This window comes from Castor canadensis, chromosome 6 (assembly GCF_047511655.1).
Source record: "Castor canadensis chromosome 6, mCasCan1.hap1v2, whole genome shotgun sequence".
Taxonomy (NCBI): Eukaryota; Metazoa; Chordata; class Mammalia; order Rodentia; family Castoridae; genus Castor; species Castor canadensis.
The window spans coordinates 65057088-65079844 of NC_133391.1; the positions used below are offsets into that span (position 1 = coordinate 65057088).

Sequence of the window (22757 nt, forward strand, 5' to 3'; positions counted from 1 at the left end):
TTCCCAATAAACCATAATACTATGAACCCATCAAGGGATTAATAAATTCATCAGGTCAGAGCCCCCGTGATCTAATTGTCTCTGGAAACATCATTGCAGACTCACCCAGAAATGTGCTTTGCCAATCTTCTAGGAAGTTATTAATCCAGTCAAGTTCACAATTAAGACTGGCCACTATAAGGAGAAAAGGTATACGGTAATATTATCAGGTACTGTCAAGAGAAATATTTCTGTCGTGGAAAGTAAGTTTTCACAGAACAATGAGGTCTCCTGAGGTAAGAGACTCATTGGAATTAGTTTTTGGGCTAGATTTATAATGGAATTATGTTCACTTGGAAGGAATATTACTCTTAGAAATACTAAAGATAAATGGAAGATTATGGTAGACAGTTGGGCTTGTAGGATTTAGCCCTGAATAAGCTCAGCACTAGATAATATATAAAGCAAAATCAAAGTTAGGTAAGTTAGTCTCCAAAAGTAATTGCCAGTCTAAGTGTTTAACCTGACACATAAGAAGCTATCAAACCCTAGTGATAAATCTTTGGGTTCAAATCCTGTCTTTTTGAGGTCAGAGCAGCCTTTCTGTGGGAACAGACAAGCTGACAACATCCAAAAATACAGAATGCTTATTTTTCTTTCCTGCTCTGTTTCCAGAAGTTTCCAAATTAGCATCTCGTGAGCTGAAAATATCCAGGCATTAGCACAGTGGGAGATTTTTGTCAATAGAGATCAAACATTCATCCAGCACATTGTTTCCTCACCGGAGTCTCTTCTCCTTTTTCCTAGCTGGTGTTATTATAGTTGGAAATCTGAACAGCTTAAGCCGAACCAGTACAGCCCTTCCTGCTGACTCTTACCAGATTGGAGCCATTGCCGGCATCGTCATTCTTGTCCTTCTTGTCCTCTTCCTACTGGCGCTGTTCATTATTTACAGACGCAAGCAGAAAGGGAAGGGCTCAGCCATGCCGGCAGTGACCTACACCCCTGCCATGAGGGTCATCAATGCAGATTATACCATGTCAGGTAAGGCATCGCACTCCCTGGAAAGCTAGGCCCTGCCTTGGTTCTTTAAAAGATTGAGTGTTTGACGGTGTGTCTGTCCCTTCTGTCAGTGCTCCCTGAGAGAATCACATGTTTGGAAATGGTATAACTTGGTAGAGATGTACTTTACATCTCAGCAGGAGTAAAGTCATCACTGTAATTTTCTATTAGAGTTTTAATATTGGGCTCGCCATGTGCTTGTTTTAGATTTAGAATATTCTTACTTTGCTGGGCACCATGTCCCAAGAGTTTGTCACATACGAGGGGGGAGGAAAGGGACAGGTCATGGAGTGGATCAGGGAAGCAGATAGATCTCCTGTCTCTGTCCTGAATGCTTCCTACAGTGCCTTCCAGCCTCTCCCTGGGTCCACACAACACAGTAACTGATTAAATGATTTTTTAATACTAATAATAACCAAGGCAGTCCTGTAGGAAAGTTCTTTTGAATCTTCCTTTCTGTCCCAGGTCCTCATAAAAGAAAAAAAAAAGTTTAAGTGACATATTCAATCATCAGAAGAAGTAACCATTTAAACTGAGAAAATTGAAAACTTAAAATCTTTATTAATTTTAGAGTGATTACTGACTGAGGGGTTTCAGACTGGTTACAAGTTTATAAATATTACAGCCCTGGGGAGAATCTGTGAAGTAGCTGCTTTACATTATAGTACACTTTCAGTGCAGAAATGCTGTGTCAAGAAATCAAGTATTTTTTTAAAGGACACTTAGAGTAGAAGTAGCTTCAAACAATGCTGTCCCAGCCTTACAAGCCCCAAAACTAAGAGCAGCCACCTGGGGAAGTGTTCACACTTTTCAAGGGGGCAGGAAGGCTGGTGGATGCCTGCTTCTTCTAGGAGCTTTGCTGAGTAAGCTTGACAGATGGAAGCAGTCCAAACATTTATTCTGCCATTTTGACTTTCTTTTCCCTACACAGATTTAGGGGAGCCTACTGTCTTAACTGCTTCCTTCTCTTCTTTCAGAAACTCTGCCCCATAGCAACGGTGGAAATGCTAACAGCCACTACTTCACCAATCCCAGTTACCACACGCTTACACAGTGTGCCACATCCCCTCATGTCAACAACAGGGACAGGATAACCATTGCCAAGGTGAGAACAAATGCCGAGGTGAGCAGAGGAGACATGCTCTGTTAGGTACAGGCACTTCACATGTATTGAACAACTGATTCCTCTACAGAGTCCTCTGGGTGTGTCTCAGTACCTCAAGTGTACTGACCAAAACCCAAGAAACTTAGACATCCAGTCACTTCCAAACCCATGCCCAACTAATAAATGAGACAGCTGCAGTGTGTGGCAAGGGCTCCCTGTCTCTACAATCCATACTGTGTCCATCACACCCTCTTGGAAAAATGTTGCTAATTTTGTATGAGATTTTTAAATAATGTCTCATGGCAATGTTAATAAAAACATAAAGACCTATAGCAGAATCAACTCTGGGTATAATCAAGTTTACATTTTCTGGCTACCCATCTTCTGGTATGCTTTCCTAGAGCTTTACACTTTAGTAGCAATGACAATAACATGTATTTGGGTTGAGTCACAGGGTACTGCTGTTTTTGTTATCCAAAAATGGTCAAACAGCAATGAGCCAGTACTACTTGCCGAGCATTTATAATCACTTTACACATACAACCTCATTCAATCTGCAGCTAATCCTATGACTCTAGAGTGACTATTATCCCATTTTACCAGTGAGGAAACTGATAACACAAGGAAGCTAGACACCCAGGCTGTACCGCTCGACTCTCCCCACAGTACTCTGAACCCCAAACATTGCTGCCTTCAAACTGTACCTAAATTCTGTTTCCATTCTCCATTGTCCAGCTTTCTGTTAGGAAAAAAAGATAATTAACTTAATCCATGTATCATTAAGTTAATGCAGCTAGATTTTAATTATGGTGTCTCACAGTTAAAGAACATTTCATATTCTTCAGAGATTCATATTCATCATTCTACTTGCTCCCCTACAGATTCAGGGAGGAAGGCAAAGCAGGTCATTTTATCCTCATGTTTATGCCAGGAAACCCCCTGGTTCACTACTCATTAACACCAGATCATACATATTTTGATGGGAAAGTTATACCCAAAATTCACTTTTTTCTTCAAGGTTCCATGTACATAAACCCAGATAAGGTCCAATGGGCACATGGTGACAAAATGAAACAAAGAGCTTTGGGTCATGGAGAGACGAGCAGGGCTGACAGATGTGTTCTCTGCCCTCCAGGGAACCTCACCTGCCCCCTGATCAGCCTCCTGGAAGGGTGGGGTCCTTCCCATGTGCCTTGGACTTGCTTTTCTCTAGACAGATTAACATTGTGCTATGCTACACTGTATTGTCTTTTTAAATCTTTGTTTTTTATGTTTTCAATAGTCAAAAAACAGCCAGCTATTTGTGAATCTTAAAAACATGAATCCTGGGAAGAGAGGCCCAGTGGTAGACTGCACAGGGACCTTGCCAGCCGACTGGAAGCACGGTGGCTACCTCAACGAGCTCGGTGAGTGCAACTAGAAACTTCTAGCACCCAAAATAGTTATAGAGCTGTGTCTGGGCCACAGCCATCTCTTGGGGATATGCATCAGAACCCCAAACAGCAGAATTATGCCTAACACCTCTGTAGGACTTCCTTCCATCCCTAGCAAATACACGTCCAGCTCCTACCATGTGCCAGGAAGTGATAGGTAAAGCTTACATTCTAGCCCCACACATTAACTTAGCTAATTCTCAAAATTACTCTGATAGGAGACGCTAGTATAGTCATCATCTTTGTAGGATGGTTGAGAAATTGAGTCATAAGAGGTAGAACAACTTACAGAAGGCCTGGGAGCCTGTTCAAAACAGAGCTGGCATTTGAACCCTGTCAGCTTGGTGCCAGGATGTGGACTGCTCTTCGTTCTCTTTTAATAGTGGGCATCACACATGGCACCCCTTCCCACTTTGGGTAAGGAAACAGAGATATCAGCAGGAAAGTGCATGAGTAAAAATTCTTAAAAGTTATTGAGGAACCCCAAAGTACTTCAATTGATGGGGACCATATCAATTGTTATTTGTCATATTGCAAATTAAAGCTAAGAACATTTTTTTATTTCTTTTATTCATATATGCATATAATGTTTGGGTCATTTCTCCCCCCTTCCCTCTGCCCCCTCTCTCTCCCCTGCCCCCTCCCTCTCCCTCCCACCCCCTCGCTACCAGGCAGAAACTATTTTGCCCTTTTCTCTAATTTTGTTGAAGAGAGAGTATAAGCAATAATAAGAAGGACCAAGGGTTTTTGCTAGTTGAGATAAGGATAAAGCTAAGAACATTTAAAAATAGGTATTTATTAACTTCTTTACAATAATAATGATCTCAGTTCATAACATAAAACATGTTTTTATGAAAAATAACTATTTCCCCCAAATTAGTGAGAAGAGTAGCACCATTTTACATTTTATAAATCTCTTCAATGTCTAATCGTCATATCCACTTTTGCATTCAGTCAGAGGTGATCTCTTATTTTGTGTAGCTTCTGGAAAGCTCCATTGAACAGTTGAAAGAAAATTAGTGAAATTATTTTATTATGAAAACAGTTTTCCTTATGTGAACCTCCTGCAAAGGGGTTTTGAATGCCTGGCTCACACTTACAGAACAGTACCAGGTACAGTTTCCAAGCATGAGCTTCAGGGGGAGATTAGTAGCCTAATGTGTGTGCAATGCCTTATGGGTAACAAACACTTTCACATGTATTTATTTGGTGGTAAGGTTGTCAGGAAGCCCACTGCAATTTCAACTTCAGATAAAGAAAAATATGACATTTTTCAAAAATATGACAAATGTCACATCTACTAGGTAGATTCTCCCATGAGTCTTGTTCTAAAGATCCATAAACTAGAAAGCACAGGGAAGTTAACTCTGTTGTCCAAAATTCACAGAAGGAAAGGGAGTAAAGCCAATTTCAAGGTTGGTCTGTTGATTGTTCCTCTCTACTTCTTCTGTGAACACTGTGTGTCAAATTCCCTGAGACATAGGAACCAATCCATGTGGGCTCTGGAATGCCTCTTTCTGTAGATATATACATGTTTCCTTGAAAAGTGAGCACAAAATCTTAACTTTTGTCTGCATTCTATACTTACATTACCAATGGGATTTTATGTTTAAATAGGTACAGCAAAATTATTTACACACCAGATTCACAGTATGCGTACTAGTAAAAAGACTCAACATTAAAAGAGATTTACAAAGCTCTAGATTATACTGATAATTTAGCCCAAAGAAGTATATAAGTTGGTATTCTGTACTAATGAGGAAAATGTCCTCTTATTCTGTCTTGACCTACTGTAATTTGTCCTAACTTCAGAACATACAAAACCACTGCATTGGCCATAAGGTCTCTGCTTTCTGTCTCAGTGAGACAACAGAGACTGGTTGTTGGAAACACAGAACCTTCATTGGAAGTTTTGGGTCTCTTTGGTGTATTTTCTCCTAAGAGAAATTCAGCATTTAATGTCCCTTTAAAGTTATTGTACAGAAAAGTCCCTTTTATATAACAAAGATCAAAATAAAGCATAAAATGGACGATATGTGTATGTGATTTAAAACTGGTGAAATAGTTGTGATGGTATCTGAAAGAGTCCTGTACTTTGCCCCAGAAGCCCAGAGATCGATTCCTTTTTCTGTTACATGACACTGAGTCAGTTGTGCCCTTTTGTAAAATGGGGCTTATAATCATACACCAGCTCGCTGTAAGAATCCTATTACGCCAAGTTCTTGAAAACATCTGTCTCAGGGATTTGTAAGGAACCCACCTGGTCTCTTGTTAAAAAGCTCCCAGATCCTCCAATGCACTGAGGAGAGAATCTGCTGGGTGGCTGGTCTCACAACCCCAGCTGTCCTTCCCTAAGTTGGTGTCTACCATGCTGCTCCTCTCTTTAAGCTCTTGGGAAAGGCATGCCATTGCATAGCAAGGACCAAGAAAAACATTTAACAAGACTAGTTTCCTGGTAAGGTGTCTCTCAGAGGTTTGCGCCACCCATGGGGTCTCTGTACAAAGTCTAGGAATCCCCAGGATAGCTCTTACTTGTGACACTAGTTGTAAGCTCATAGGTGAACAATACTCTCTGGATCAATAATTTTGTAGAAGGTCTCACAAAACTCAGTGAATGCTCCTATCTTTCCTGTTTCAGTTTATTACAGCAAACTGATATGGATTAAAATCAACCAGAGGAAGGGAACCCTGAGCAGAGTTCAGGAAAGAACAAAGTTGTCCTTTCCCAGTGAATCATTAATGGGCTTGTGATGTGAACAGGATTTTCTGCCCATGTGGCTGATCTTTTGTCTCCATTCCTCCAGAAGACAAACTGACACGACATGGCCCAAACCCCCCAGCATACATCATTTTTTTTAGACTGTCAACCAAAGTTTCCACTCTCAGCCCCTAAGAAAAAAACACTCTCATTGGGCAGGATATTCTAAGAATTTAGGGATCATCTCCCAATAGCTGAGACCAAAAGCCAGACTTCTCTTTGATAAGGTTAACTCTTTATTACAAGTTCTTTGATATTGCTTCCCTATATAACCCTATGCCTTTCCAAAAAATTCCCACTTCCTGTCCCACAATGATTGATACGAGATACTCTCTTCCTTTAGTAGAGCCCCTCTCTTTCTCTGCAGAGACATGTCTTACTCAATGGTCCTCATAGGACATCACCATCAGAACTTGAGTTTAACATCACTCTAAAAGGTGTGTGATGGGGCAGGGTATCATTTCTTTAACATCCTCAGATACTTGTTTGGAATGCTCATCACAAGTCATTAATTCTTGCTTTTTGAGTGATAATCGACAATGCCTTGGAATGCTTACCAATAAACTGATCACTCACTCAGGGTCATATGACACATTTTACAGTAACTGAAATCCCATTCATTTATATGGTGCTTCAGAGTTTAGAAAGCCTTTTCATATGCTCTGTTTTACTTAATGATGATAATAACCCTATAAGACTGGTTATGTATTCCCTGTTTTAGAGATAAGAAAATTGACACTCAGAGAGTTGAAGATCTTGTCCAAAGTCATATGACTAATAAGTAATGCTCAGTTCTTTGTCTCTAATCTATTATGGTTTTTATTCTTTGTCATGACCACCTCTAATACAATCCTTGATTGCTATTTGGTACTAAAAATGCACTTTAGCATTTATGCCAAGCAATGTAACATAGACTAGATAAAAGCCTCTTATCTTCTTGGTAATATTGTGAATATTATCAAATTCTGACTAAAGTCTTCTCTTTTGTATAAGAAGATACTTAAGACTTTATTTATTTAAACAAGTGGTTTCATGTTCTCACTACCAGAATATTTGATTTTCCCCAGTGTGAGCAGGAATATTCCTCCTCTATTCTCCTTCTACTCCTACTCCATGCAGGCCAGATATTTTAAATAAAAAGAAAGAAAGCCATTTGCTTTTGTCTAGGTAGATTCATACACCCCCATACCTGGAAAAGTTAAATTGCTAAAATAAAAGCTTAATAAAACTGGCCAAGATCTAGTATTGGCCTATAAAGGTAAGTCAAGAGTGTTGGAAGCTGCTAGTTTTTAGAAACATGCATATAATAGAGGCAATGCATCTCCTTCTGGTGGTTACTGGAAAAAACATCAGCGTGTTAATAAAGCTACCTTCTACTGTGCAACCTTGAATCCAGAATATTGACTCAACTTTCACTAGGCCTTCCCTGAAGCCATCCTCCTCCCAAAGAGCAAAGGAATGATCCTATATTCACACACACACACACTGCGTATGCAGAGCGATCAGGGCTGTGGCACAACCGAGCTGGTCTAAAAGTTAAAAAGGAGCAGCCTTCGTGATTTGCTGCAGGAGTCGGTGGGGGGGGGGGAGTGAAATTCCACAATGATCTTTGAACATTAGGTTGGTTTTCTCTTCCTTTCAGTTCTCACATGGTGGTTTTTCTTCATCACAGGTGCTTTTGGACTTGACAGAAGCTATATGGGGAAATCGTTAAAAGGTATGGTGAAAATTTGAGGAAATATGCATATCACTAAAAAATTTTCTGAGAGATTAAAATAACTTTTAAATAAGCAAAAGTGGCAGTGTAGAGATAAATCTTGAAATTCCCATGTGGTAAATTACTGTAACACACAAGCGTATTTGGTCAACATCAAGAGAGTGACCATAGGTGGATCTTGTTAGAGCAATAGTCTGGGGGAAAAAAGGTTTCAAATTAATGAGGAAATACTCATATTTGCCTTAAAAGAAATATGGCAGGGTTAGGGGTGTAGCTTAAGTGGTAGAGCATCTGCCTAGCAAGTTTTGAAATGCAAAAAAGGGAGGGAGGAAAAGAAATATGGTCTATGAGGAAAGAAAATGTAGAATAGGAAATAAATAAGAAATAGCCAGGAAAATAAGAAGATATCAGAATGTTTATGTGTTGACTAAGGTCTGCTCTTCAAGATAAGTTGGAGTGAAAAGGTGCCAAGGCCAAAGTTTCACAGGGAGTTTTCACAGCACACATACCTTTCTCATCATGGTAATAGAACCATCTTCTGCTCCTGGGGCCATCAACTGCTAGTTTCTATAGAGGAGCTTTTATAAATTCAAAGACTTCAATTAATAAATTTTCTATTCTGAAAACAGAATGGAATTAATTGTGCTTGAATATTATCATCAAATTGAAATCAGATAGATGGTGTTTTCATTGGTACTCCCCTTAAAGAGGAGGTAACATTAATTTATAGATGACTAATTGTATAGCAAATTCTCTCCAAAGTAAGTGGAAAATATGTAGCATTGTTCTCAGTAGAAAATAGTTATAAAGACTTAGCCACAAAGAAAAAGAAGTAACCTGTCCAAGTCTGTTATCACGAAGAAACAGCATTTGCTTTCCTTCCATCTCTCATCACAGATTTGGGAAAGAATTCTGAATATAATTCAAGCAACTGCTCCTTAAGCAGTTCTGAAAACCCATATGCCACGATTAAAGACCCACCTATACTTCTCCCTAAAAACTCAGAGTGTGGCTATGTGGAAATGAAGTCACCAGCACGAAGAGACTCTCCATATGCAGAGATCAGTACCTCAGCTTCAGCCAACAAGAATGTCTATGAAGTTGGTGAGTTCTTCTAGTCATAAATAAAACCTGATGCATAAGATTGCTTTTGAAACAATTTTAAATTGCCCATATTTTAGATGCAGCCTGTTTACAGTGATCATATTAATTGATGTGAAATTAATTTTTAGGGAAAATAGCATTTAGCAAATTTAAAGTAATTTTCCTTATCTTCCACCGGATCACCCATCTTTTATTTTGTAACCATGGTAAATATTTTTGCACACATGTGGAACAGCATGTGTCATATCAGTTAACATATCAAGTTAATCAAAACAAGTGGTGCAGGTGTTCCATTTCCTAGCTGAATTCATTATATTAATATAATGCTTTTAGCAGGATGGGACCATTTTATTTTAAACTTATTTAATATATCAGTAGTATTCTCAGATGTGAATCTGATACAAATCAGTAGGAATTCAATTTAAAATTATAGTTATTTTGAATGCTTTTTGCAAATACCATTTGGGAAAAGATAAAACATACCACAACCACAGTTGGCAAAGTAATAGGGATATATATCTTAGTCTCTCTTTCTCTCCCTCTCTCTATCTCTGACTCTTTCATAGTATTTATGATATTAACTTCAAAAAATTATTTGCCACTTGTAACTACAAATTTAGCAATAGCAATTAATTTTATGCCAGAAACATGCCACTGAAAAAAACATGAAATGATTGATTTTTAAAGTATTAAGGCAGATTTTTAATTTGGAAACTGCAGTGAGTTTAATTTCTTTATTTTTCAATGAGTAACAATTTCCCCTTTAATTTTTCCTGAAAGCCCACCATAGTAGGCTGTGTGAGTTCTGAGTGTTAAAGTTGTGAACATGGTGTGTGTTTCCATGAATTGAGTCAACCTTTAAGGACCAACAGAATCAGGGGTTTGAACTAGATTATTCTCAAGGTGTTTTTCAGACAATGATTAATATCCAGGGTTTCAGCATATTCTCTTGATTTCTTCATATCAAACATGTGGTCTTCCTTTTGTTCTGAACAGCATTTGTGTGTGTGTCAGTTGGTCCAACAGCTACAGTTCCCACCCCTATGTAATTATAAAAGAATCATATTTTTAAAACTTTATATTTTTTATAAAAGTATGCATGTGTTTGATATTTGCAAGAAGTGCCATCTATTTTTTAACTTTCCCTTGCTGGATAAATTAATGTGTCCCCGGTTATTGCAGAACCTACAGTGAGTATCGTCCAAGGAATATTCAGCAATAATGGGCATCTCACCCAGGATCCATATGACCTGCCAAAGAACAGTCACATCCCTTGCCATTATGACCTGCTGCCAGTCCGGGACAGTTCATCCTCACCCAAGAGAGAGAACAGTGGTGGCAGCAGTAGCAGTAGCAGCAGCAGTGAATGACACCAAAGGACCGCTGGGTGACCCCTGAACCCCTTTCCAGAACTGCAGTTCAGTTCTTCTCCATCCTCGAGTTTGCCACCTTAGATTAATGTTAATCTACTTGGTAGGCAATTGTTGGACTTGAAACAGAAATCTCAAAGCTGAGGCTGTTGCTCATTTTAGGTGATTTTTGTACAGGTGGTTTGGAAGGAGATAGCAACCTGTTTCCCATTGCTGTTAGTTTTAGAACTGTGCCCATGAAGCATGAGTTATTGGAAAATGTTGGCTAAAAGCATGAACTTGCACAAGTCCTTTGGAGAAACAGGCTGTGGAGGACATTGGTATCAGTGCTTGGAAATTTTAAACAAGTATTTTTTTCTCATTTTCATTATAGAGCTGTGCAGTTTACCATAAACTTACTTATTAAGTGGGAATCACTAAACATGTTGGAGGCAAGAGGCATATTTTTGAGTCCTTGTTGCTTAATTTTTTCCCAGCTGGACTCAATTATGGGGATTGTATGAACGAAAGACAAAGCACTCTGTCAGGTGGCAGGTCTGGATAATATTTGAACAAACACTAGTGGTGGATAGCAAATTTAAATATAAACACTAGGTTTTTTCAGAATGAGAAAATGTACAATTTAGAATTATTTTAGAAACAGTAGAAATATTGCAGAAATCAATACACAAATGTGCCAGGCAGAGGTGGTCTTTCTCTGTTTGACCCTTGGCCAATTTTAGATCCATGATGTTATTCTGTCATTGTCTCCATCATGCATATTCACTGAGAGTAATAACATATCAGCAATTATTTCATAAATATAGAATTGAAATAATTTTATTTTTGAAAGACTGGATTGAATTAGTGTGTAATGATTGGCAGAGGTTGTAAATTTTAAGTGTGAGAAGATGCTTACATTTTGTAAACCATTAGTTTATACATGCTGTAAAGTAGAATTAGTAGAAAGTTTTGATTAATTTTTCCCTAGAAGTGACTGAAACATTTTTGTGCATATTTGGCAAAAGGGCACTTTCCTTGTATTAATTGTTGATTTAGAGAAACTATGCTTAAGCTGGTCTTTTGCATTGCTAATATGACATGTACCCCACTTTCATTAATTTGTATTTTCATTAAGTTGTGTATTCTGTTTTGTATTGTTTGGATTGTTAATGAAAAAAACCATTATATGTTCATTGTTTCTTGTATTATTACCATTCATCTTTTACTTGATAAAAATGCATTTTTTTTCCTTTTGGAGGAAAGAAATGAAAATATATAATTTGAACCTACTAAAATTGGTCATTACTAAAATAGTACAGCAAACACAGGTAAATGGCTTATGATTGAGATAAAGAGGCTTTCTAATTTTCCAAAACAGAGCACCTTTGATCTGTTAGTTTCCTGAGTTTTGGTTAAACCAGGGGGAAGGAAAGCAGTGAGTACTATAGACTGATCTTACTAAGAAGACCTTCATTACAATAATCACATAATTGTCCACCCAAACTGGGATGCTTTTGCCTGTAAATGAAGGCGTTGTTCTCATTCTTCTGCAATGGGCTTCAGTGTGGACTGTTCTAAGTAGACCAGAAGATGTTCATCCTGTGTACACTTACACAATACATTTTTCATTTCAGTGCATTTGTCTCACGAGCGCACTGATCTGATGCAAGAAAGCCCCTTTTAGCAGAGGAGCTGAAAGGCTGAATGAGGAAGCAACTGCTTAAGAGAAAACAGTGGTCTTTTAAAAACATGAAACTTTATATGCTTTCTGTCTGAGTCAGTTGATAATTATATACTGTACACCCATCCACAGGTAGTATCCTCAAGGCACTGTCCCTGCCAGGTTTTGAGTGGGTATATCTAGTTATTTCATGTCACACATGTGTGCCTGTGATGGTAGTTTGTTTGATCAGGTGGATAATATAACAAACACACCCAGGATACTCGCTCTTTTAAGGAACTGCAAAGTTAATTTAAGGAAATAAGGAATTGCCTGGAATGCGCTTTAGAAATGACTTATTTCAATAATTAACCACTGGCTGACCCTTCAGGGATAGGCATTGAACTGGACACACATGGGTCAGTAGCCAAAAAGAGTCTTTTCTGGTAAGAAAAGAAAAGAAAGACATTTCCCCCTTATTTTTAAAGGATCTCTTCAGAGCTCCATGGCAATTTGAGTTTTCCCATTATCCCCTGGAGATAAGTCAAAAGAACTTTTCTCATCCCACTATTTCAAAAAGGAAAGCTTCATGCTGAAGGGTAACAGCAGCTTAAGTAGAAAGTCTGAACAATAGATGTGGGCTCCAAAGGGTCAGCAATGTCTTGAACACTTGTACACAAGGCAATTCTTGTTATCAGATTCACTCAGGACTTTTCAAACATCAGAACACATGTAGCACTCTGGATATTATAAAACTTTATAATATTTGGAAAGAAGGTAAAATTTTCTCAGTATTTTGATATAATTTCTCTCCTGTATCCTGTAGTGATAAAGGCACTGAATGAGTTTGGAGACACCTTGCAAAATCAATTCATATAAGAATGTACACCAAGCTATTATTCTTTCCTTAGAAGTTGATGTCTCAGAAACTTAAAATTTTATAAATTATTTGTATTTACATGTAAGCACATCAGAACTTGTCTAAGTGATAACTCATATGCTTGCTTTAATTAGAAAACGTTGTTGTAGTTAATTATATGGTGAGAAGGAAAAATTCTGAATTATTTACAGTGCTGGATGTTAGTTCCTCTCCTGTAGCATAGTAATAATGTTAACAGAGAGTTTAATGTGTTTAGCATTATCTTCATGGAAATTTTATTCATCATTTTAGAAAAGCCAGCCATGTAATTTTATAATAGAACAGTATAAATTGTCCCAACCAAATCCATTAGCACAAGGACTGCATGCTGTGAGAAATACAAACATTATGAAAATGTGCTTACACTGTGTGTATCAGTGTGCTACAGCTGTAATCAGTTGTTGGAATTTTTAACTAAAAATATTTTATAAATTGAACAAGAGTATCACAATTCATGTCAATGTTAGAAGTCCACTTTGCACTAAAAAGCCTTTAAAAAAACTGAGTTTTAAGGGTTATGTTTTTTAAAATAATGAAGTTTCTATCTTTGGGTAGCATGTCTTTATTATTCAAACTAAATAGTTAAGAGATATTTTGTCTTAAAGGCTTTACCTCATGCAAGTATGCATAGACATGCACGTGTGAATTACATGGTATGGGCGGGGCTTGTCTCTTTTAGAGTCCTGTTGATGTTGGTGTACTAACACGGGGTCTGTTTATTCTAGCTCAGTATTTAATCTAGGCTTCATTTTGGTAGGACCAAATCAACAATATATATTTTTAAAAGGAAAAAGTTAAAGTGCATTAGAATTTCCTTGGTTATAGCAGAAAAAAAATGCTTTCAGTATTGAAATATCTCTATTTTCCAAAGATGATAAACTTTCATCAGCATTAGTGTATGTTGACATTTATCACCAAAAGGGTTTATAGATTAATACAATAAATTTTCTAATAAAAAAACCTCTAAAGCAGTGTTATTTCTATATATGATTCTACTGCTGATTAATGAGAGAAAATGAATTATTATCCTAGTAGAAAAATGAATATTTTTTCGTGTGTGGCTCAAGGCACTTTACATACACACTTTTAAAACAGTAACACTTAATGAGGTTGAATTGCTGGTATATATATTTTCCCTTCAGATTGCTTGCTCTTTAAAGATAGAATCAACGTTTTATTCATATGTGGATCCCTGGAACTCAGGTTAGCAGCTGAGTTAGATCTTTTGCAAATAGCTTTAAGTTATTTTATGTGGATTTGCTTTCTAAATCTCAGTGCCTGTTAATGCTTTCATTAATAATTAAGACATTTTAAAGAACTGTGTTTTAGGGGTCAAAAAATGGATAAAACATTGTTTCTTCTTTCATTAGCTTTCAATTTCCTGTATGTCTGAGTGCTAAGCACAGTTGGGGATGCAGAGAGGTACGATGAGCTATTAATAAGTCACTCATCATTCAGTTAGGAAAATAAAGCATGTGTGATTAGCTTCATGACCTTGCAGGTTACTTAACCTCTCAAGGCTCTAGTTTCAATATTGTAATGTATTGGAAATAGTACAATACATTACAATTTCACAGGGTTTTGTGAGGATTTAATAACCTAACAAAACACTTATTGCAGTGATGGGCACATAGTAGAAACCTAGTAGATGTTAGCCAGCATTGCTACTATGAAAAATATTACCTAATAATATGAGCCAGTTTGCAATAACCAGATGAATGAGGAGGCTGGTAAGTCATAAGTGAGCATTTAATGAATATTATAAAAGCTATATGTTCATGTGACCGTATTCTGGTCTAGTTTTGTGATATCACAAAACCCCATACATATTTTATTTCTAAAGAAGTAATTTTGGAAAGCAATAGTATGATATCATCTTCTAGTAACATGGTATCTTTAAGAGTTAATAATACTGTTCAAATATATGGACATGGGTTTCTGAGAACATAGTGACCTGGCCCCATATTCCCATCCTGGAGAATATGGTCAACCAGAAAAGGTCAGGACTGATTTAGGCAATCTGAAGAGGCCCACATATAATGAGACATTGAGTCCTGAACAAAGGCAAATATGGAAATGTCAATTTCTGGGAGCGGATGGATGTGGGTTGTGGAGGGTACATGGTGAGAGGTAGCTGACTTGGGTAGATACACAGAGAAAGTAAGGGAGGAATGTCTCTGCTGTCTGCATGGAGGCTAACTATCCATTGGGTGATCTTAGGCATCAGAGTTTCCATGTTGGACTGAGGTTAGCATATCTCTACTTAGCACTTGTGAACTGAGGGACCTTCTGCCACTTACATTGGCAAAGGATCTAAGCTGACCGCTGGCTGCTCACTAAGCCCATTTGTTGCACTACTCCTAAGAACCAGGGAGGTCCTCAGAGCACACCATCCACACAAAAAGGCAGAGAAAGATTACAAAACATTTAATGGGAACATTGCTGCCTAGGTAGGATAAGAAACTAAATTGGAAAACTACATTGGGGCCTCTGTTATGTAGGTGAGTATAATGTAGAAAATGGAAGAAAACATAGATCAGATATAATTAAAACTCTTAAAGTGATACAGTTATGGGAGCAGAAAGTTTCTGGAACTAAAAATAGCAATTTCCCAATTTAAAAATTCATTAGAGGACTATAAAAGAAAAAATAATATGTTAACTGCCAAGACTGAATTCATATATTAGAAGATGAAATGCAATGAAGAGTAAAATTTTAAAGATGGAAATCACAGGTGAAAGCAAAAACTGGTCCAAGTCCTAATATTTAAATAGTTACCGATTCACGACTTAGAATGTAACACACTTGTGCATGGAAGCAATGCTAGGAATCTCACTGTATAGCTATCCTTATCTCAAATAGCAAAAATGTTTTGTCTTTCTTATTATTGTTTACACTCTCTCTTCAACAAAATTAGAGATAAGGGCAAAAAGTTTCTGCGTGGAAGCGGGGGGGGCACATATGAATAAATGAAAAATAAATAAATAAATACTATTTAAAGTGAAAATAAATAAATAATTACTGATTCAGAAATAGAAAAATGAAATTGGAGAAGTAGTAATGGAGGGATAATAGGATTTGGTACCAGTGGCTCATACCTGTAACCCTAGTTACTTGGAAGGCTGAGATTGGGAGGATGGTGGGTCAAGACCAGCCTGAGAAGGGAGTTCTTGAGACAACATCTCAACCAATAGCTAGACATGGTGGCACTCACCTATTGCTTAGGTTGGAAGGATCACAGTTCCAAGCCAGCAGGGATAAAAATGTTTGCAAGACTCCATCTCAACAAAAAAAAGCTGAGCATGTTGGCACTTACCTGTCATCCAGCAACAGCAGGAAGCTTAAAATAGGAGGATCATGGTTCAGGCCAGCCTGGGCAAAAAGCGAGGCCCTGTCTCTACAATAGCTAGAGCAAAAAGGGTTGGAGTCTGGCTCAAGTGATAGAGCACCTGCCTCACAAGCACAAGGCCCTGAGTTCAAACCCCAGTACTACAAAAAAAGAAAAAAAGAAGAACAGGAAGGAAAGTTTTAATTCATGAGTCTCAGACTTTTAGATCTTTCTTTCCATTAATTTTTATTAGGATATATTCATTGTAAGGAGGGATTCATTGTGACAATCCCAAATAGGCTTATAATGTTCATTGGTTAGATCACCCCCACTGTCTCTCCCCTTCCCTGCCCACTTGAAACTATTACAAGAGGTTTCTTTGTTCTATTTCATGTAAGTATATGAAGCCCATCAACCATATTCCCTCACTTTATAGATCTTTCAAACATGAAAGGGTCTACTAGGTTATTGGAAAAAGGTACATCCTGGTAAAATTTCTGAACTCTAAGAATATAAAAGGAAACTTAAAGTCACACAAATGGAATTAAATTGCTTACCAAGGAAAGAAAATGACAGTGAACAGAGAAAGGGTGGGTTGGAGCAGGAGTGGGAAGGAGGCCACAGTGGGTGAGGGCAGGGACCATATGACAAGCCGAGTTGTGTAGCCACCTGCTATTCTGCTGCAGCATCAGCAGCACCTCTTGCCAGGACAGCATAGCCACTTGTCAGCAGGTTGTTAAACAGCCCCATTCCATTTTACTTCAAATATCTGATCCAAACTCATAGACCAGACAGAGACAGTGCCCACAGGAAAGAAGGAGCTGGTGGTGGTCTAGGATGATTAGGAAGCTAGAAATACAGAAACACCTGTTCATCATGATTTATTACACTGCTATCAAGGAATCACCAAAAAAATTTGAACATAAATTGGTGGAAGTCCTGTATGACTCTTGGCTTATGACATGTTATACTTCCTCCCATGTTGATAACCTGGACTTTCTTGATGATTATCATGCAATAGAAAAAAAGTCCAAATAAGCATAAAGTGGACACTCTGCCATGGCATATCCACATACTGTGCACGGGCTTATGGAATGAGTGATCCTTAAATATCTAAGAGCAGAACTTGAGTTGTAATGTCCACTTAACACTCCACAAAGCAGACAATATACTGTTGAACGAACATTGAGCCTCTCAATTTTCTAGGCTTCTAGTTGGCTGTATAGGCCACTTTCTCTTCAGCTGCATCTTGAACATAAGGACTATTACAAGAACAGATAGGGCGGGGTTGGGGATTTAGTTCAGTGGAAGAGCACTTGCCTGGCAAGTGCAAGGCCCTGAGTTCAGTCCCCAGCACTGAAAAAAAAAAAAAAAAAAAAGAACAGATAGGAATACTGTCCTCCATGGAGGGCCAACCATGATGAGGGCCTTGAGAAATTGCTTTCCAATTATTTCGTACAGAATCATCGATGCTGTTCTAAAGTTAAGAGAAAGAATTGGTAGACTGTAGACTAAAGCAAAGTGTACCATTACATAGCACCTGCAGGTTTGGAAGCTCAACTCTGGCTTCCAGGCTTGAGTTCTATTAATCCTGGTATATACCACAAAGGATGATGAAGAAAAGTAGAGCTAGTTCTTGACATCATAGTCCGATGATTGAAGTCATGTTGCAAGATTAATTTTTTTCATTAATGGGAAAGAGATCATCTTTCTTAGTACCTACTTTGTGTGGATGGCTGATAAACATGGTTTGAGGGTTGGGGGGATAGCTCAGTGTTAGAGCCCATGTCTAGTATGCAAGAGAGCCTGGGTTCTATCCCCAGTATGACAAAAGTAAGAAAGGGAAGGGAGGGAGGGAGGGAGGAAGGAAAGCCTAAACAACCTGGAAGGCCAGGCAATTTGTGGCAGGTTCAGGATCCCTGCAGGCAGTCCCTCAGGGCAATACATGAAGCTGTGAGGATGAACAAGAGATGCACTGGAGACCCCAGGATGTTAGAAATGCTGAGTGGAGACAGGCCAAGAGAGAGGCCATTGGACTGCAGTTGGGAAGACCATAGGGGTGGTCTTGCCCAAGCCCTCTGGGGCCCAGAGCATCCCATCACATACCCTGAAGGTCAGACATGGAGCTAAGGACTAAGCTTTTCCTACTCAGTTTCAGTTTTGTAATGGAAATGTTTACTCTTTGCCATAATATCGTGGAAGTATGTAACTTTATAGAGGCTCACAGTTAAGAGTTTTCCTTCATCCTCAGAAGAGTCTTTGAACTTGGGCTTTTGAACAATGCTGGAACTGTTAAGACTTTGAGGACTCTTGGAGAGGGACTAAATGTATTTTGCATTCTGAAATGGTCACGAGCATTTGGGGCCAAGGGTGGATGGGCTACTATAGTTTTGTTATGAGCTCCCAAGAGCTCATATTTTGAATGTTTGGTCTCCTGCTGGTAGCACTATTTTGGGAGGTTGTGGAAACTTTGGGAAGCGGCTTCCCAAAGTTTGGGAAGCTCCTTCCTGCCCACCATGGGGTGAGTAGCTTCTGCCTCACGTTCCTGTCACCATGATGTTCTGCTTCACCACAGGCCCAGAATCAACAGAGCCAAACAACCATGGACTGAACTCTCTGAAATGGGGAGCCATAATAAATGTTTCCTCCTTTTTAATTGTTCTCTTAGGTATTTTTCACAGCAGTGATAAAAGCCTGACTAATACATTTAGCATGTAATTTTTCTTAAGAAAAAGAAGCTAGAATAGTGGGAATCTAAATACAATCTTCCACAGGATAAGGAGAAGCTGCAATCTTGGCTGCTATTTAATTTTACTTCTTGATAAACACCCTTCCTAGCCACATGTGGGGTATAGGAATACCATCTTATCGTCTACTCCCTTACTTGATTATTTTCATGAGACTTAGTGTCTGAAGTTATTTTATTATTTTGTTGATTTACTTATTGTTTGTTTTACAGATTACCATATAACTCTATGAGGGTGAAATTCTTTCTGTATGGTTCACTGCTGTGCCACCAGAGTACTCAAAAGTGTCTGGAATTTATAAGGTGTGGGTTGTTTTCATTGATGTTGATATATGGGGAAAATCGGGGTTGTCCCAGGAGGGTGAAAAAGATAATTCATGTGCTGTATACAGCTGTAAGGGAGGTTGCAATGAGTGTAATTAACAGGGCTCAGGTGTTGGTGTACGATGTGTTGGCAGATTCAATGATGAGGTCTTTAGAGTAAAACCCTGTTAGGAAGGGTATGCCTGTGAGTGCTAGGCTTCCTACTTGTAAGGAGGAAGTCGTAAGTGGTATGGCTTTGGCTAATCCACCTATTTCGCGAATGTCCTGTTCATCATTGAGGCTATGAGTAATAGACCCTGAGCATATAAATAGTATTGCTTTAAAGAATGCATGACTGCAGATATGGAGGAAGGATAGGTAAGGTTGGTTGATTCCAAGGGTGACTATTATTAGGCCCAATTGACTAGAGGTTGAGAATGCGATAATTATTTTGATATCATTTTGTGTTAGGGCGCAGATTGCTGTGAAGAGGGTTGTGATAGCTCCTAGGCATAATATGGTTGATAGAATTAGTTGGTTGGATTCTAGGAGGGGATGAAATCGGATTAGAAGGAAGATTCCTGCTACAACTATTGTGCTTGAGTGGAGTAGGGCTGATACTGGTGTTGGGCCTTCTATGGCTGAAGGGAGTCATGGGTGAAGTCCAAATTGGGCTGATTTTCCCGTGGCAGCTAATAGTAAGCCTAGCAGGGGATAGTTGTTAGTTTGGGGTCTATGAATAATTGTTGTAGGTCTTATGAATTAGAATAGATTAAAAATCATGCTATTGATAGAATGAATCCAATGTCTCCAATTTGGCTATGTAGGATTGCTTGTAGTGCAGCAGTGTTGGCGTCGGTGCATCCGTATCATCATCCGATGAGGAGAAATGATGTAATGCCTACTCGTTCCCATCTGATGAAAAGCTGAAATAGATGGTTTGCTGTAACTAGGACTAATATAGTGATAAGGAAAAATAGTAGATATTTAAGAAATCAGTTGATGTTGGGGTCAGAGTGTATGTATCATAAGGAAAATTCTATAATGGACCATGGCAGGAATAGTGCTACTCGCACTAATAGTAATGACAAATAGTCTAGTTTAAGGCTGAGTGAGTTTTGTGGTGTGAATAGTGAGTCAATGTCAGTTGGAAACGGTGGCACATGGCGGGGGCTATCTAAATTCTGTTGTGTTTGAGTGAATGAATAATGACTTCCACTTACTTTGGCAATGCCAAGTTTGGCTTTGTTCCTTAGTACTCCTCTAAGGTGACCTGAAAATGTTGCTCTTTTCTTCTCTCCTTACAATTACAATAGTAAGAATTGTAAGTTCAGGGAGTTAGTGACCTAAAGGGCTGTAGGGTAACAGGAACCTATCTGTCTGATAAAATGTTTTCTTCTTCACTTTAGAGCTATGTGAGATCTCTGATACTTATCCAAGGCTAAGAGCTCCAGCTCTGGAGTTTTTGGGTTTCAAAGGTATTTCCATTGTATGTTTCAGTAGATACTGCTAATCACTTCATTTTAATGAGAAGGGTTAGGCTCAACATTTCCCTTTTCTTTGTTTCATGATTCCTATATTATAGCCAATTGGTACAACTTGTTAGTCTTCGTTCTCCCTCCAATATCAACCACCTTCTTTCCTATACTTCTCTTATCTCTGTCTTTCCTTTGTTGTTACCTACTGCACATTTGCATGTAGACAGACCATGTTTCAAGTAGACACTCTCAACAAATGATTAGTATAAGGTTAAAGCTAAGGAAGGCCCATTTCTGTGAGATGTGGGACACCTTTGACAGGTGACTTTGGCTCAAAGACTCCACACTAGCCTGATGTAAATGTTCTTAGAACTGCTTTTATAGTCTAAGACTCAACCTATCAAACGTTCATTCCTTTCCTCTGTCCTTAACAGGACTTATCTTGCTTCTGGCTAGACAGAATATATGACCAAGGTGAAAAAATATATAGTCTTTGTGAAATCTGCTCCAAGGAAACATCTGTGTAGTCCCTTTATGGTGGCATTGTGATTCCCATACATAAATCCACTCCTCCCTCCTTTTTCTGGCCTCAGCCTGGTGACCCCAGTGGTGTGCTAGTAAGTGGATAGCAGCCAGTTTTTTTTTTTTTTTTTTTGGTGGCACTGGGACTTAAACTCAGGGCCTCACTTTTGCTAGGTAGGTGCCCTATCCTTGGAGCCACTCCTCTAGCCCACAACCAGCTTTCTGAAAAAATTTAAAAGGCATTGATTGCAATACCTTTTACAAGTTATAAATCTTCCTATCATGAGCAATTTTAGGTTTCCAGTAGGACACCACTGAATACAGAGTTAGGAAGAGATGCCCAGTAGCTTACTATTACATGGGATTTCTACCACTTGTGTGATACAGAACCACAATTCTAGATTCTACTTCAAGAAATGTAAATAGCTTCAAGAGTATAGCTAGTAATAAAGGCAGTAAAATAATTTTAAAAGATTGGAGTATTCATTCCATTTTAAGGTATGATTTATTAAATTGTAAGAGTATATAGTTAAATTTTAATGATGGCTGTTTTTAACAACTGGCTCACAAAATTATGGAAAATTTAACATTTGGCTTTCACAAATCTGTTATGTGCTTCCTCAGTACCTCCCTAAGCTACCACAGCCATGATTTCTCATTGTACAAACGAGGGGAGCCACAATCCCTACCCAAGCCACTGACCTTGACTCACACAACATAGGAACTAGAAGGGAGCTCAGAACACATTTTCTCCTACCTTGTTATATTATATATAGAAAAAAAATGAGATCCAGAAAGCATATCCACTCAAATAATAAATAAATAATATTTACTGAAGATACCATGAGATGAGGCTCCCCAATTTCATATATATATATGTGTGTATATATGTATATTCAGTCCCTTTTAACAACTCTCCAGACCAATTTGGCCCTGGAGGAGTTTTCCTCTCTACTGGCTTTCCTAAAAAATACTAAATTGGACAGTGACTTTACTCAAGCTTTGTAGGCTCCATCTAATATAAAAACTCTTGGTAAAGGAATGTATTTATGAATTACTCAGAAAAATGCACTTATGCACAGAGATTTAATCACACCATTGTTTATAACTATCCACTACGAACAGTGTTCCTTAACTGCAAAATATCCCGCTAGAGACTTTTCCCAGGATGGACACCCAACTAATACAGGCCATTAAAAATGGATGATGGCCTTCTTCATATTTTAAAATATTCCCTTTAATCTTTTTAGTCACTAATTAGTTGGGTAATGATAAATAGCATTGACTTTTC

The 22757-nt window shown here is 38.3% G+C and overlaps 1 protein-coding gene across 4 annotated transcripts in view; it reads left to right on the forward strand.

Annotated features, from left to right (window-relative positions):
* The window catches only part of Megf10 (multiple EGF like domains 10), a 164364-nt gene extending 152559 nt beyond the window's left edge, over positions 1-11805 (forward strand). For all 4 annotated transcript variants that reach the window (XM_074076610.1, XM_074076612.1, XM_074076611.1 and 1 more), the window contains 6 exons: positions 787-1023; positions 2019-2146; positions 3429-3552; positions 8010-8054; positions 8952-9158; positions 10341-11805. In XM_074076610.1, the coding sequence (XP_073932711.1) occupies positions 787-1023; positions 2019-2146; positions 3429-3552; positions 8010-8054; positions 8952-9158; positions 10341-10528 (929 nt within the window). In that variant the 3' untranslated portion in view covers positions 10529-11805. The remainder of the gene's footprint in view (positions 1-786; positions 1024-2018; positions 2147-3428; positions 3553-8009; positions 8055-8951; positions 9159-10340) is intronic.
* The last annotated feature ends 10952 nt before the right edge of the window (positions 11806-22757 follow it).